Here is a 16,620-nt window from a genome sequence, read left to right as displayed (position 1 = left end):
CCAATCCAGAACCGGAGTTACTGTGAACGAATGAAATGATGATATTTAACTCCTAATTGTGGTGGTTTTATTTTATTTTGTCTTACTTCTTATCTCGAGGGGAGATGAACGAACATGCGCATGCAGGGCTAATTGTCTCAGATACTACGCCGCTGGATTGTATCACCGTGTTCTTCGCTTAGTCCAACGGTACTGATTTGCATACTTTGTGGAATCTTACCTTAGAAAACAAAAAAGTCATAGGCGTTGAATGTACATGTACATTACCTCAAATCCTTTGACCGCAACGAACAAGAATCTTTGAACGTGCTAATATACCTGATGGGACGATCCCATGCTATAAATAAACTAGAAAGAAAACTGAAGGAGTACCGTGGAATGGAAGTTGAGTTGGTTAGGTATATCATTAAATCGTGTTTATTTTAAAACTCGTAAAATGATTCTTCAATTATATCGTTTCCCTATTTCCATTGAAACGATGAAAGAAGAGAAAGAAAGACGTGATATAGAAAACAGCTTGTGGAGGGATTCATGGTTGACCGACTACAGTCGGCATGGTGGGGAAGGGGCGCATCAGGGGGAAGAACATGCTTCATTGTTGAGAAGGGTTGGAAAATCTTTTGTACCTTCTGTTTTGTTTTTCCCTATTTCTCTCTTTTTCCACTTCACTCTTCGTCTCCGATCTGCAGTGCAAAATATATTAGAACAGGTCTCAGAAGTTTGAGAGGGGACAAAAATAATTCCATAAAAGCAATAACATTGCTTTCCAGGAGCAAAATGTAACGTATATACGACATACCTTTGGCGCAAGGAAGAATCTCAGATGGCCACTGCCCAATCCGTACTCGACTAGGAGCGGCACTTCCTGTGAGAGACACAGACGAACGGACGTCGACAGGCCTGTAGCCTTGCAGAAGTGCATAAGATATTTAAGGGAGAAGGTGAGGGAGACGGGCTCTGAGAGGGCGATGGAAACGTTCTGGTCTGGATTATCGACGTTGGTGTGTTGGCGGAGGGTGATGGCGCCGTTGCCAATCTCGCCTTGGCAGGAGAATTTAACACCATCCTTGTTGGCTTCGATCATTACTGTTCCGGTGTTGTTAGGTCGGATATTTCTTCCATTTAAAACCAAAAAGCAAAATACAGATAGGGATGTCGATTATGCCGGGTTGAGCAGATCTATTTTCACTTTTAAAGGGCCGAAAATATCAGTTAACATACCAGACTCCGACAAGTTTCCCAAATCCGTACAAATCCTCCTGAACTCCGTCGACGGCATGTCAACTGTAGCCGCATACTCTGTGTCCGGAATCGCCAGGTGCTCCTGGTCAATATCCATAAGCTTGATATCATACTCGCTCAGCCGGTCCGTCTGCGCGCTCTCAAAGACGAGGTTAATGACGTCTGGGGAATCCTCTGCCTTTAACGTCAAAATGTCTTCGTTTTGTGCAGCTCGCAGAACCTTTGTGAGAGAGACCAGGTTAATTCCCAGCGCGACGTTGCGGTCGCAGCGGTAGGGGGAAAAGCCTTCTGCTTTCAGCATCATAGAGACCAGTGCCACGTGGGAGTTATCCATGGCTTGGAGGGCGATTCCTGAGTCATTGCAGTCGAAGTTGCAGTCCTGCACTAGGTCTTTGATGGCATCAACAACCTGTTGTGGTTTTGTAAAAGAAGTTGTCAGTTTTTATATTGCGTTTGGTCGTATTGTGAGATCGGTGGGTGGACAGGAGTAGCGTGTTGTGGTGGGTGCCTGCCTGCCTACCTTCTTCAACAAACTGGCTTGTTCTAGCCGTGCTTCCAACACTGTTTCACGTCATTATCAATCCCAGGCCAGATTTAGTAGCTATTAGAATTAGATTACGCACTCTTGTCAATTGAGGTCTAGGAGATCAAATAGAAAAAAAAAACGGAGGTGATGGTGAAAGCGTCTGGCGGGGTAGTAATTGAGGACGTAGTAAATTCTGATAAGATATTAAAATTGTCAGCACTGAAATGGCAGTCAATGTTAAGCATATGAGAAGACTTACACTGGTATAAATGTGTCCGAATTGGATGTAGTGAGTGTCAAGCAGTTTGTCGGGGGATGGGAAAGTGTCTTGAGTTGAGGATTGAAGTTTGTGAAGTGGTGAAGCGCCGTCGCGTGCAGACACGAAATCGCGTGGATGCGGGCATCACGTAATTTTGCCGGTTTCGCGTTAGCGTAGTTACATTTTAGACCCAGCCTTTGCATGCATCCTCCATCCCTATTATAAAGAAAGGTACCTAGATGCACGCGCAGAATCTGCGAAAGGCATTATGATGCTGGGGTCAATCCCTTTGGATATCGAATATAAGTAGTATCTTAACAAAAATATCTATAGGTACAAAATTCAAAAATAAATTGGGGGAAAATACATTATCTAGAAATCATTCGAGTCGACCAAATTTCAAGCGCTGGCTTGGGAACAATAACAGAAAAAGAACCATATAGGAAGAAACTCCGTTCAAGATATGCCGAATAAATGATAACGTAGATAGCGAGAACCCAAATCAAAATTCAATGTCATCGCATGACTCCGGTCACCGCTGAATATAGGGTATCAAACACGTGGCTGGGACTGGTGGAAACAACCAGATAGTTCCAAATATCTCCCCACAGATGGAAGAAAATATGATCGGAATGCTCATAATAACGGTAGTGTACAGATGGGCAGTCCAGGCTCATCTTTAAACTTAGTAAAATAAAAAAATAAAAATAAAAATAAAAATAAAAATAGAATAAAATAAAAAAAGAAGTAGAAGAAGGGCAGGAAGAAAGGAAGATAGGAAGGAGGAAAAACCTATTACATCATTCAGATGCTGGTAATCCGTGGCCCTGTTTTCCCGCGCGGACGTAGTCTAATAACTGTTTCTAGCTCTCTCAACATGTGTGTATTTGCGTCCGATTTCTCTCGTGCCACGGCTTGTCTAACCCGCTCTTCTTTCATTCGGGCTATTCTTTCATCTCTTGTCATGGAGCTACGTTTCCGGGGCAGGGCAATTGCTTCAAAAACTTCATCGTCATCCATGTTGTTATCTGGGCTTGCGAGGTGCTGGTCCTCGCCATTCAATGCTCGAAGAGCCTCCGCAGGGCCCCCTTCAACTGCAGTCACGCCACCTAGGCTAAACGTTGGAGATGCTGGCGTCCGTAGTAGACTTGTGGGCCGCGAGAGACGATCGGGATTTTCCATAGTGGCTAATAAGGAAGATCTTCCAGCTTCCCACTCTTGTAATAATCCCCTTAAATCCGTCCCGATAGATTGGTAGAGAGTTGCCAGTGTTGTACCAAAATCTACATCATCCGTTGCTCGCTCAAGGCTGGCATCAGATTCCTCGCGAATAAGTTGCATTTTGGCATGTATCCCACGGATGCCTTGGGACAGAGAATTGAGTCGCCTAAGTTGCGCACGATGACGGTCTTTATTTGGGGTAAGCTTGGATTGGGGGGAGGGTGGTATTATATTGTCTAGGCCAATTTAGTACGTGTATCCCGCTTAGTACATCAAGCCAGTCGCACTTACAGTCTTGCTCGTTGAGTATTGCTGCCAGTCTTTGTACGCAAGCTCCATTTGTAACAGCGAGGCGTTGCATCTCCTCAATAGCAGTACTCCAATATGCAATATCGGCTTCCCCGCCCTCCGCCGGTAGCGCTAGCAAGCAGCATAATGTGCCTTTTCTAGCGGCGTAAGCTCTCGAAAACAAGTGTCTAAGAGATCGTAATGAGGTCTTGTCTTCCAATGGACTGTCAGTTGACAGAGACTTGGGTTCCTCAAGTTCCTCTGGCGAGAAATCATATATGTCGTAATATTTTTCTAAATTAGCAGTATCTGTAAGTGATCGTAGATGTCGTTTTGCATCCAAATATTTCTCTAGCATCTCCGAAAGGCACTCTGAAAGAATGCGCCGGAGTCTCAAACAGCGTCGTGTTTGTGTTTGCTCTTCCAACCGGGTTATTGGAGGCATAGGGGTGCTTCTGTGTGAATTGTTAGGGTAAATTCGGTTCGTTAGGAAGTATATTTGGATATTTAATAACGAACATTCTATATCCTCTGGAGACCAGTTCCACCTCCTGTATCAAGACAACCGAAGCCGATGCCGCAGAATCAAAAGACTGTGCGTTGGTGACGAGAACAGATGCAACATCCACGGCCTGGCGACGAAGGTATTTCAACCACTGACGCTTAGCGAAAGCGTAGAATGCTGTCGCGACTGCCAGAAGAAGAATGATAAGGATACAGACCCGCCGGAAATCCCAACCGGAGCCCTGGCGAGATCTAGCCCAGTGGAGTATCCAAACCACGGAAAACGATGCCCCGGCTGTGAATATAGCCCCTCTTAAACCAAAACTTGCTGCTCGTGTGCCTGGCAGATCAGCATTATGAGTTGTATTCGATAGTAATCCCGACACGGTGCTGTACGACGGTGCGCTTTGCTCGTTGAGGAGCTGGGAGGCAACAATCGTGTATCCAAACTGTTCAAGAAACCGCTCGTTCTCGCTCTTCCCTATTTTCGTGCTAATCGCTGCCTGATGCGTTTAAAAAAGAGAAAAGTCAGCAAGACGTAGTCCCCCAGAGGATGCGTGCGCGGCATTGTTTCCCCCGTACTTTGCAGGCATTATGGATCTTGGCTAGAGTTTCTTGCTGGCCCATGGGTTTCAATTGTAACGGTGCAGGCAGTTTATTTCGTATTCGGTCTTGAAATGTAGGGGGCCCTCGAGGAGCGAAATTCGCTGTCAACGAATCTAGAGGCGTTTGAGTTGGGTGGTGCTCTTCATGTTGAGGTGCCCAGTCTTGCTGTGCTACTCCCTCGCCTGTAAGAGTCCCCGAGTCAGCAGCGTGCGGCAAATCCATGGCAGGATAAAATACTCAAGGACATACCCTCCAGGTAGTCAGCTAATGGTGAGTCTTCATAAACCAGCGCCTCCATGGCGGAAGGGCATGGTTCGTGGGGCCTTTATGAGCAAGGGCAGAGGCGGCGATTGAAAGGTGAGCTAGAAGGCAAAATGGCGCTCTAGGAACAAAGCGAATGGGGTTAATATAGTGCGACGGAAAGAAGATTGATAGTAGTCCAAACCGTGAGTGCTACGAGATCGCATGTACCATGACTCTTCTGTTGTTTTGCCTGCACCGAAATAACCCTCTTTCAACAGGGCGATCTGGAGTTGAGGGCAGTATGCGCGCCAGAACGAGACATAGGGGGGTTTACTGCCGGGGCCACCTGACCGCGCTAAATAGGCTGACCGATAAAAACCGCCTGGACAGAGAGCGGCAACATCGAAGTTCCCCTTCCTTTTAGGCCTTTGCCGGCCACACCACCAGGCATGAATCATTAACCCCTACCCTACTCTACCCTTCTGGCTGCTGGAAACGGTTTGTCTCCGTTCCTGGCTTCAGGCTTTGGCCGCACTCGAAAATACTGCTTGCAGAGAAGCAACGCGCTATGTTCTTTGGCTCAATGTGCCTGAACCACTTGCGGGCACCACGGCCCACAGGCTGCATATTCATTCTACCTACAACACTCCACGCAACGATTCGTCCTCTCTGCTGGCATCATCGTATGCGCAGCTAAACGCATGGTTCATGGGTACCTGCAGGATTATAATCATTCCTATCCAACGTGCTACCATTGTCTGCGCAATATTGAAACATACCCCTGCTATCGTTTCTACGAGGATGGATTGTCGAGCGGCTAAACACCCGCTCCATCTTTATTTTACGCAAGTTAGTTAACTGCCGGTGTGGTTTCTGAATTAAACCGCGTTCTTTGGCAGTTACTGAAGTCAGACACCTCGTGTCGAGCAAACTTATTGGTCGTGCTAGGATTGGCTAAATTGACGACCCATCTCCACCACAGTTGCAACACGGGAGATTAGCTGGAGATTGGTATCAACATGCATGGGCGAAAAAAACATTCGTGGGACCTGGGCATTTTACAGCAATTGCCACGTGTTACAACGCTTGTAACCTTCTCGATGCCTGCTTTACTTCGGTCAACTTTTCGTTCATTCCGAAATTGTTGCGTTACCAACACAAATGCAGCAGTCAGCACTCCACCTATGGATGCTCAGTCAAAGGCTGCAATGATTAGGTACACTGTTATCCAACCCATTGATCCTGTTCGATCTTCCAAGTAGAAAACGTCTGGTGGCTCATTTTGCATTACTACATATCCCTAATACCCGACGAGGCATACAAACTGCAAAATGAAAGCCTAATTGACATCCTCTCCTTGTCTCGCAAATATTTAGCCTTCCTGTGCTTGCTCTCTAGGGCCTACGAGGAAGCCGCGTTCTGTGCTCTCCTAGCCTTCATGTCTCAAAGGCGAAGCATCCAGCTATAACCTTTTCCCGCATCCTCCGCCTGCCGATCTAATAGGTACACATTGGTCAGTACGGCCGGATCTTAGGAACGTAAGATTGATTTCAGATGAAAATACCAAGACGGAAGGAAGCCACAGTTTGGTACAACTCTACTCTACGGAGGCTAAATCAAGGTGCTCAGCTCTTCTTACCGTTTGAAGGAAGCGCACGTTCCATTGCCTTCTCCGTGCTCATGAGGCATCATCATACACTACTTAAGCCTGTCAGGTTCAGTCTTTGTGTGTTAGGAAGAGCAAGCATCTGCTTCCCTAGTTATGCCATATAATGATACTTAGGAGGAGAATGGAGCTAGCCTGATCAGCAAGCACACACACCCAGATTTCTGATAGTTCAGAATTCTCTTTTAGAAGGATATCACCAATGTATATGTGCACATACAATATGTATGTGTGTATATACTCTCAGTCAGGTATTCCAGTAAATATGTAAATTAAAACCTTAGCAGCTATATCCGAAAGCAGCCAGCTTCTCAAATCCGGTCTCTCGCTCAAGGTCGAGCCCACTTATTTTGTTCATAGAAACTGTATCCTCAGGAATGTGCCAAAATATTATGTCTTTCGTACAGTTTTCAAAGTACCCTATGGGATTTAATTCTCATGCGGCACCTAGGTAACACCTACATGTATGCCATTTGAGGAAGTAAGCAATTCTATAATGGAGTACTCCGTAGTTAAATCAGATAAGTCGAGTCTGGGATCCCGTCGATTTTGAGTTTCGGTCCGAACCGGGAGGGCTTGGCGCTTCCCAGAACGAACAGTTGCCCCAGCAACCAAACCCGCTCCTTGTAATCTGTAAACATCTTCAAGATGTTATATTGTGGTGAGGGACATCAAGAGCTTCGTCACGTCTCGAAAATGATTTAGCTCAAGGAAAACATTCGTTATCAACAATTTACATAAAGATTTCAACCCTCTTCATGTGAAAATCTCACACGTTCCCTATGAGCATCGTTTTAAGATGCTCCCATGCCCCTAGTGAAGTATTGCCTGAAGGTAAGGCCCAAAAATTGTGACAGTTGCTACTTTCATTCATTGCTCAGAACTTTTAGAATTCAACGTGTTGCGAGACCGCCATTCTTGATACCCTAGAAGATGTCGAGGGGTTACGGTGATATAGGGACACCCTGCCCTACAGAATGGAAACGAGGCAGCAAATCGCCCTTGAGTAGCAGCCGGAATATTTATGACCTCGATGATGAGCTTGGACTTTATGATGATGATACTGCCGCAATCGACTTTACTACTGACTTCCGTGCCCCATTGACAAGAGTTAAACCGAGAAAGGGGGGAAAGGCAAAAGCATTTGATATTCACGAAGATGGGCTTGATAACTTGGGGCTTGGGCAGGGCAAGCAAACCGAACCAAGCCAGCGTACAAGGGTTAAACCTATAAGTAAAAGCTCGTCGATGTTGTCACAACCAGCCCAAAGATTCCAACGGCCTAGGGTTAGCTTCGCCGATGTAGCATCAGCTAAGCTTGACAAGCCCACTGTGCAACGACAGAACCCTCCACAACCTCAGAAATCCCCTGTTATAAATAGGCGCATTGGGAAGCTGAAAGAGGAGCAGCCAACAGCTGCGACTGATGACCCTCTGAAGAAGGCAATTAGGAGAAGAACCATTTACATCCCTCCGGAAGACACTACCATTCCCTCCGTTTTCATGGGCATATTCAGTCCAGTCAAAACTCTAAATCCTTCTGAGGAAAAGGACAACGCAGTTGGGCATTCTGACATAGACAGCTTGGAATCCAAGATTTCTCGAAAACGGCCGGGAAGGAAGTCATTCGCTGTCGCTCCCCGACGTGCACCCCTTCAGCCTTCATTAAAACCGATGCAGGAGTCTAGTGTCAAACATGATATAGCAGGTCAGAACGGTGGAAAGGAAAATATACCTCCAGGTGGATTAATTGTTCCTGGCGACAAATATAAGAAATCTAAAGGAATAGATTTCCCTGTTTTTGATGTGCCACGTACTGAAAAAAGGAAGAGCATATGTACCGTGGAGCCTGTCAAAAGATCTACACCGACTGTTAAGCCAACGGCGAGGACGAAGCCTGAAACGCGGCGAAATTCTCAACCCACTGACAGGAAGATACTCGGCAATAAACCAAACGTGGCCGTGAATTCAAAGGCAAGCCTGCGAGAAAAAAGCGCCTCCAACCCCAAGGTTACCTTGAAGGCTCGCCGGAGCCAGGGCACAGGGCCACAGCTCTCTCCACCTGCCCCTAAGCCGCCAACGATAAGAAAGCCTCCAGTACCAAAAGGACCTCCAACGAAACTTACGGTTCCCAGCGTTCCTCCGTTGACGATCGATCAGAAATACCCTCTATTAACTGAAGACATATCTAATCCCGCTATGTATGAAGAGAGTTGGCTTGCACATCAAGAGGCGGCAATCACCCAACTTGTGAATGGTCTCTTTGACTCTGCACGAGAAAACTCAGGCCAACATGATAGTGACGCCCTTAGACACGAACTTTTGGGGATCTACCAAGAACCCTCTTTCTCCCTCCTATATAAACGAGTTCACGCATCTATCGAATATGGGGCGTTGGGGGTACCTAAGGATGTTTTGGCTCGTGCAAATGGTTTGAAAGAGGATATCGGACGAAAACGCGCCTTCCTCAATTTTTGGATGGAAACTTATGACCTTTCTGCGCTTCGAGCCGCTGCGGAAACAGTAATAGGTCGAAGGATACCCGTTCCAAATCGACCGAGTAGACCCAGCAATTCCACAATTTCCGCTTCGCCAAGGGGAGACAGACAATTCCGTCGTACGATAGAGTCATTTTTGGAAACGTTTATTCTACGAAATGAAGATGTTGGCGTTGGTACTGCTGCTGGTATAAGTGGTGAGGATGCCGGTACGCCGCGTTGGTCTTACCGAAGAACTCTTTTGCGCAGTATTATGATAATTGTGCTCCTCGATAGGGCAAGGTCTAGTTCAGAAACTACATTGCCGCGATGTTTGTTTACTCCGTCGTCAAAGTATAAGTCATCAGCAGCTGTCCTCCAGGGGCTGGGGAACATGCTGCTTCCGTCTGTTGGCGACATTATCCGGCCACTAAGTCACCTTGACTGCCAGGTAGTCTACAAACAACACCCTCTACAAGAATACGATTATCGCATTAATAATCTTGCTGTGGATCTTCGAGATGGCATACTTCTTACGAGGTTAGTAGAGCTACTTCTATACCCGTCTGCATCGGCTCTACTCTCCCAGCAACGTGACCTTGATGCCACGAGTACACTTACCATGCCAACTGGGGAAGTTATATCTCTATTAGAAGGAGAAGAAGACTGGATACTTTCTCAGCATTTAAGGCTGCCCTGCATTGGTCGGGCGACGAAACTATTCAACGTGCAAATCGCACTAAGCGCTCTATCAGGCCTTCAGGGCATTGGTATCATAGTCAAAGATATCCGTGCGGAGGATATCGTTGATGGATACCGAGAAAAAACCATAGCGCTGCTCTGGGGCCTTGTTGGGAAATGGGGGCTGTCTGGTTTGGTGGACTGGGACGATGTTAGAAAAGAAATTCGACGCCTGGAAAAAAAGAAAGAAGCAACTTGGGAAAGTAGCCGAGGTGGACACGAATTTGGAGATCGTGATGAAGAACTAGAAGAAGAAGAAGAAGAAGAAGAAGATTTTGATGCAGGTTATGAGAGGTATTCGTTCCTTCTCAAGAGATGGGCATCGTGTGTTGCACGACTTAGGGGTATTCGACTCGATAACTTAACAACGAGCTTTGCTGACGGGCGCATTTTCGCGATCATCGTCGATGAGTACGAAAGCTTTATTGTTGGGGAGGAGAAGAGATTAAGCTGCTCAACTAGTTTGGACATGAGACTTCGGTCTTTGGGTTGTAGCAGTCAATTCGGTAAGCATGAAGCTCCTTCGTTTTATCATCTCCGAAAAAAGATATGAATAAGCTAATATATGTTTCGAAACCTCAGCCTCCCTTGTGGCTCCAGCACCTTCATCTCCCTCTTGCGCATCCTCATCTCACTTTTTTGATCGAGATTTCACCCTCGCAGCTCTCGCTTTTCTTTGCAGCAGGCTTCTACCCGCCTCAAAAAGGGTCCGGGCAGCAATTGTTCTACAGACAGCCTGGAGACGAACACTTGCCCAACGCCAACTTCAACAACGCCTCGTCGCTGCAAAGGTTGCAACGGAATGCATGGCGGTTGTTCAGGAGAGAAATAGGGTAATATGGGCAAAAGGGGTTATTATCCGCTGGTGGAGGCGTGTCAGGGATAACCGGACAAGGAATTTCCTCGCACGGAAAACTCGGGCTGTTGAGAAATATCCAGCAAGGAAATTAACAACAACCATAACACATCCTCATCACCCTAGAAACAAGACAGCGTCGAGAGGACGGAGGAGTGCCAAAGTTGCTTTCGCGGAGGATGTTGTCCTGGATGATGATCCTCGATATGGGCGGTTGGCGGAAGGGAATCTTCATCAACCTATAGAGTCTGATCTTTGGCTTGATCTTTGATCTGAAGCGGGACCGCCAAAGGCCCTTTTATCATTGTTACACTCGTTTTTTTATATATCTATACTTTTTCCTTTCTCTTTATAGCGCTAGCGAATATGGGGAGGGGCGTCTTGGGTGGTACGGTCGTTTTACCAAAGCGCGGGGGGTTTGGCTTTGCTTTCCTGCACACACATCACAATAACATTCAATCGTAAACACATACAGATTAGTATACCCTAGGAACAGCTTTACACATTTTAAATACCCCTTTTCAGGAGAGGAAATGGCTTTACATGCTCGATAATCTACCATGAGCACATTTCCCAATTGAAGGGGCTGCCCCACTCAAAAAGAACGGCCTCAACTTCATAGTATGACTCAACTGTTGACATGAGAATATTATTATACAAGCAGACTATACAGACTAGAGTGACAACAGTTTTTATTTCTTAGTTATCTTCAGCAATATTAGTTACAAGAGCAGAAGAAGAGAGATTGTATGTGTGATAAGTAGACTGATTATATGACTGTCTGTAGACTGACCGTGTGACCGTGTCTGAGACCAGGACCAAACTTTACAGTTGTCATGTTGCCTAAAAGCATTACTTCTGATCATGGTTTGTGTTCATCACATTGATCTCAAATCACATTATTTTAAATATTAAAGATTTCAGATTCACTTTTCAAATAAAAATCTAGTTCTGAATAAAGAATATATTTGAATTCTTAGTCATATTTTCATTCTGATTTCATTATTGAGAATAATATTAAATGAGATTATAAAATTACTTCTCACTTATATAATATCATAATATAGTACTCATTTATTGAAAATTTAATAGAGAGTATTATTAAATATCATTACTTTTCTAAATATAGATTATAATTTATATAATTTTAATTATAAAAAAAATATAAAATATAAAAAAAAAATAAAAAATAAAAAATAAAATAAAAACAGGAAAAAATCAGAATAAAAAAAAGAGAAAGAAAAAAAAAATAAAAGAAAAATAAACAAATAAAAAATAAAAATAAAAAAAATCAAGATCACAGAGCTGCAGTAGTTTTTATAATATTTATTATTAATTATATATTTCTCATAGTAAGAGTAATATGACTATAATAAGTTATTATCTTAATATTATCTAATAAATAATCAGTATATATCTGTATAAATATGAATATTTAGAAAATATACACTTAAAAAGTGTGATCAGAGTGAACTCTGCTATTACTTATATAATATTAAGAGTAGAATACTGAAATTAATAATTCTCTTTATTAATTTCACAGATAAGATATATAAAGATAATCTTAAAAAATATAAGATTCTCTGACTTCTAATAAAAATGAATCTTATAAAGAGACTCTATTTTCATAATATCAGAGACTGAGTATTATTAAAAAGTGTTACTTTTATATAATATATATACACTTACTGTAATAATTCACTCTCTATATATATAACTGAGAGTTACAGCTTTTTCACACTACACAGCTCTTTCTGAAATACTGATACTAGTTTACAACTCATACAGTCTCTCAGTTCAGTATACACTGTGTATATACAGTTCTGTATACTGAGACTGTATTAATTATTATAATCTGATGTGATACTTACTTTTCACAGATTATATTTTATTTAAGAGAAGAGAAAAAAGATATAACTATAATTTTATTAAAGAGAGATAAATAATTAGTAATATTAAATATAATTTAATTCTTCTATATTTAAAATTTGATTAGTTTATACTCTTTAATTTAAGAATTTCTAAGAGTGTTTTAATAGTTTTCATATCAGCTTGAATTTAGTAATGAATTGAAGAAGAAGAGAAAAGAGAGAAGAAAGAAATAAGAATAACTTATCTTTATAATATAAAAATAGAGAATTACTGTAATTATTCTCTCTAGTAATAAAGATCTGTTTTCTGCATGTATTTCTAATATAAATTATATAATAACTGTATATAAAGAATATTAACACTGTATATATTAAATGAAGATAATATTACTATATAATACTGTAGCTGCTTCTGTATATCTCTGAAAGCTGTTAATAGTTTCTTTATCTCTTTATATTTAATAAGTCAGTAATATATTTCAATGTACTTCTTCTTTTATCATCATTATTATTATTATTATTATTATTATTATTATCATTATTATTATCATTACTATTATTACTACTATTATCATTATTATTATTATCATTATTATTATCATTATCATCATCACTATTATTATTATTATTATATTATTTCTAGCTATCTCTTCTGTCTTTACTTCTCTTTAATACTTACTAAAATTAATTATATTATCTCTCTTCAAATATTCTGCAGTTCTGTGAATTATCAAGATGTGTAAGTGCTGTCACAGATTGAAGAGAGAGAAGAAGAAGATATTTAAGTAAGAGAAGACAGATTGTAAGATATATCATAATATCTTAAAGAGACTTTATAAAAGAGTAGAATAATAATGATTTTAAGTAACACTTCTGATAGATTTAGACTGAACTAAGTATAGAAATAATATGAATGACACTATCTGTGAGAGATTGAAGAAGAAGATAGTGAAAAGTCTTATACAGCAGTGATAAGATCAGAAGAAGTCTTAAGAATAATGTAAGTTCAAGATAAAGAGAGAGAGAGAGAAGAAGAGTATTACTATAAATAAATAGTAGTAGAAGAAGATTAAGAAGATATTAAAGTAAGAGATAAAGAAGTCAAAACTGATAAGTTTTTTAGTTATTAAAAGATAATAATTTTTAATAATACTTCTGTTCTCTAATTGATTAGCAGAAGCTGATAGAGAAGAAGAAAATTAAGATCTTATTCAGATCTCAAATATACTTTATAATTCAGAACATTGAGAAGACAGTTCTACTCTCTGAGTATGCTAATTTACTTACTACTGAGATGAAACCTGAGACAGCAGAGTAGAAAATGTGAGATTTTAAAATATAGATTAATCTGACTGAGAGAAAGCAGTAGAAACTCTTCTCTAAGAAGACAGTGAAGAGAGATTTTAAGATAATTATCATTTCAGATAAGAAGAAGAAGAAGAAGAAGAAGAAGAATAAGAAGTAAATTATAAAGAATAATAAGAAGAATAAGAAAGAGAAGAAGTAGAAAAAGTTTTTTTCTTTTTATATTAGTTAATTATAAGTTCATAATTATTAATAATTAAAATTGATTTTAAGTTTTTAAAAATTATTGTACAAGTTGTAATCAAGTCAGAAATAATATATATATATATATATATTTAACTATCATGATTTATAAATTACTGTAATGTATAAGTATCAACATTTTTTCAATATTGATATTTATAATATTAATATATTTTTAATAATATTGTCTGATAATATAATTTGATAATACTCTCTTTTATAATATTAATATATTTCAAGAAATATAATAGAGATTAATCAAGATTATTTATTTACTTTTATACATTGATAATATTCAATCTGAGTTAGTACTAAAATTATAACTAAGCTAAGAAATAAGATTATTTTCTCTTATATTAATTCTTCTTACACACATCAGTAATCAGTTATTGAAAATAAATTATTATCTTTCTTAAATTATTATTATATCTTCTGAATTCACTTCTTTCACTTCTTTCAATTCTATTAAAGATTCATAAACTCTTTAAGAAATCACTGTAAATTACAAAGTCTATGTTATTTACAATTTAATACAGAATACTCTCTTTTAATTATAATAAATAATTACTTTATTCTTCATATCTGATTTCAGGTCATGAAATTTATGAAAAACTTAACACAAATATTGAGATGAACTCATTCAACCGCTTCACCACGAACTCGCTCGATTTTTCGAATAGGAACCCGCCGATAGATTCATTGAAAAGCCCTCGATCATATGAGCATTTTGACCCCATCGCCGACCGCATACCCCGTGTGGTGGTGGAGTTATCCAGCCAAATGTGAACCAGATGTTGTCTGAAACTTCTGTGTGGGATTATCCCTCATTCTCCTCTATCACACCACAACCCTGGGCCAAATTGCCATATAAATTGTAAGGTGAAGAGACCTAGCCATATGCATCAATCTTCTTGATTTTGAAAGATCTCTGATCTGTAGTTATGAAGACATCTGAGAAGTGATCTCTGTAAAAACCCTGTTCATCTTTGATGTTTCAAAACATCAATGCTAAGTCTCACCCTTGTATCGCCCTTTCTAATCTGGCTCATTTCTGGCAGAAAAATACAAAAAGATATCTCAGTAATAATATTAAGTATATAATCAATAATCACTTCTGAAGTACAATCTCTGTGATCTGTCTTCAGTGTATCTAGACATCAATATCAAGTCTCACTCTTATATCACCTCTCTCAATCTGGCTCATCTCTGACAGAAAAGTATAAAAAGATATCTCAGTAACTGTATTTAATATATAATCAGCAGACACAACAACTATAAAATCAGTATATCTTAAGATCTGACTGAGTCTTTAATCTCTGCACAGTGAGATATATTAAATCTAGTTTTAATATCTCAATATTTAATAGATTCTGTAAGAGATTGAGAACAGCAATACTAGATTTCTATTGAATTTGAGAATTAACTCTATATTAATATAATCATTGACAAAGTCTTCTATTTTAAGATATAAATAATCAGTTCCTCTACATCTCACTGATAATATTTATATTATTATATAGAAACAGACTTATATTCTCTATAATATCAAGACTCTGAAGAGAGAAAGTCTTGATAAAGAGTATATAGTAGTACATGTCTTAGCAGTTTCTATCTCATTCTTCTGCAGCAGTTAATGTAAAAAAAAAGATCTTAGAAATAGTTTTTTACTTCTCTTAAAAAAGTAAGATATTTTTCTCTAAGTTTTATATAATATTCTTACAAAGAATTAAAAACAGAGCTGTTTTCTATCATAATTTCATATTCTTTTAAGTAAGAATTACTTTTTCAGTAACTGAAGAGCTTTCATTAATACTTAATTCTTTTTTATACTCTTTATTAACTGATTTGAGTTGCACACTTGTTATGTCAGAAGAATTGAATAATTTAGAATAAAATTGAATAGTTTTAATCAATTTCTCTACAAAAAATTGATTTATTTTTTATCAGTTTTTCTCTCAAAAACTGTCATATTATCTGATTTATTATTAATTAATATCATACTTTTTCTCACTGTATCTTAAGAAAGAGATTATAAAGATTTTATTAATTTATCTTAAAAATCAATTTTAGTTTATTAGATTCTCTTTAAAAATCTAATCTAGTTACTGAACTAGTGTGAAAAAAAATTAGATATTTTACATATAAAAGTCTTTTATTCTTCTTTTGAAACAGTCTAATCAACTTTTCAATTGAAAACAGACTTAGAAATCTCTTAATTAAAACAGTCTGATCAACTTTTCAAAAGATTTTAATATATATCTCAATTGAAACAGTCTGATCAACTTTTCATTAAGTGAGAATAATGAGTTTAAAAATACACTTAGTTGATGTGAAAAAAGATGCTTTCTTAAATACTATTTCTGAGATTGAAATTCTGAAGAGAAGAAAGAAAGAAGAAAAAGAAAAATAACAAGTTCTTGAAATACAGAAACTTGAAAAAGTAAGTAAGATTCTTGAAAAGCAGTGTCTGAGTGAGATAAATAAAGAAGTTCTGTTAATTCTTTATACTCAGACTAGATAACTACAGAAGATAATCAAGTTCAAACTTAGAATTTCAAACACAGTTTAAAAA

At 39.3% G+C, this 16,620-nt stretch overlaps 2 protein-coding genes across 2 annotated transcripts; one reads left to right on the top strand and one right to left on the bottom strand.

The window, feature by feature from the left end:
- Positions 1–665: 665 nt before the first annotated feature.
- Positions 666–4,944, bottom strand: BDBG_17946 (proliferating cell nuclear antigen; the record flags this gene model as incomplete). Its single annotated transcript, XM_002620474.2, has 11 exons — positions 666–683; positions 800–1,086; positions 1,222–1,651; positions 1,763–1,803; positions 1,952–1,961; positions 2,028–2,095; positions 2,873–3,484; positions 3,540–3,991; positions 4,056–4,543; positions 4,623–4,828; positions 4,896–4,944. The coding sequence occupies 11 exons, from the start codon at positions 4,942–4,944 to the stop codon at positions 666–668; spliced, it is 2,661 nt and encodes an 886-aa protein (XP_002620520.2).
- A 2,221-nt stretch (positions 4,945–7,165) lies between these two features.
- Positions 7,166–11,399, top strand: BDBG_09077 (calmodulin-binding protein Sha1). The gene is made up of 3 exons (XM_002620473.2): positions 7,166–7,389; positions 7,446–10,279; positions 10,356–11,399. Exons 2-3 carry the CDS (start codon positions 7,489–7,491, stop codon positions 10,898–10,900), a joined length of 3,336 nt encoding a protein of 1,111 aa, XP_002620519.1. The 5' UTR covers positions 7,166–7,389; positions 7,446–7,488; the 3' UTR covers positions 10,901–11,399.
- The last annotated feature ends 5,221 nt before the right edge of the window (positions 11,400–16,620 follow it).

The sequence above is a fragment of the Blastomyces gilchristii genome (assembly GCF_000003855.2).
Source record: "Blastomyces gilchristii SLH14081 genomic scaffold supercont1.35, whole genome shotgun sequence".
NCBI lineage: Eukaryota > Fungi > Ascomycota > Eurotiomycetes > Onygenales > Ajellomycetaceae > Blastomyces > Blastomyces gilchristii.
This window is presented reverse-complemented; position numbering and strand designations above follow the sequence as displayed.

What these genes read in the sequence shown, in the direction of transcription:
- BDBG_09077 (XM_002620473.2), top strand. Translation starts at nt 7,489, where the DNA reads ATGTCGAGGGGTTACGGTGATATAGGGACACCCTGCCCTACAGAATGG. An exon ending in GGGTTGTAGCAGTCAATTCG is followed by an intron (nt 10,280 to 10,355) that starts GTAAGCATGAAG and finishes TCGAAACCTCAG; the next exon opens with CCTCCCTTGTGGCTCCAGCA.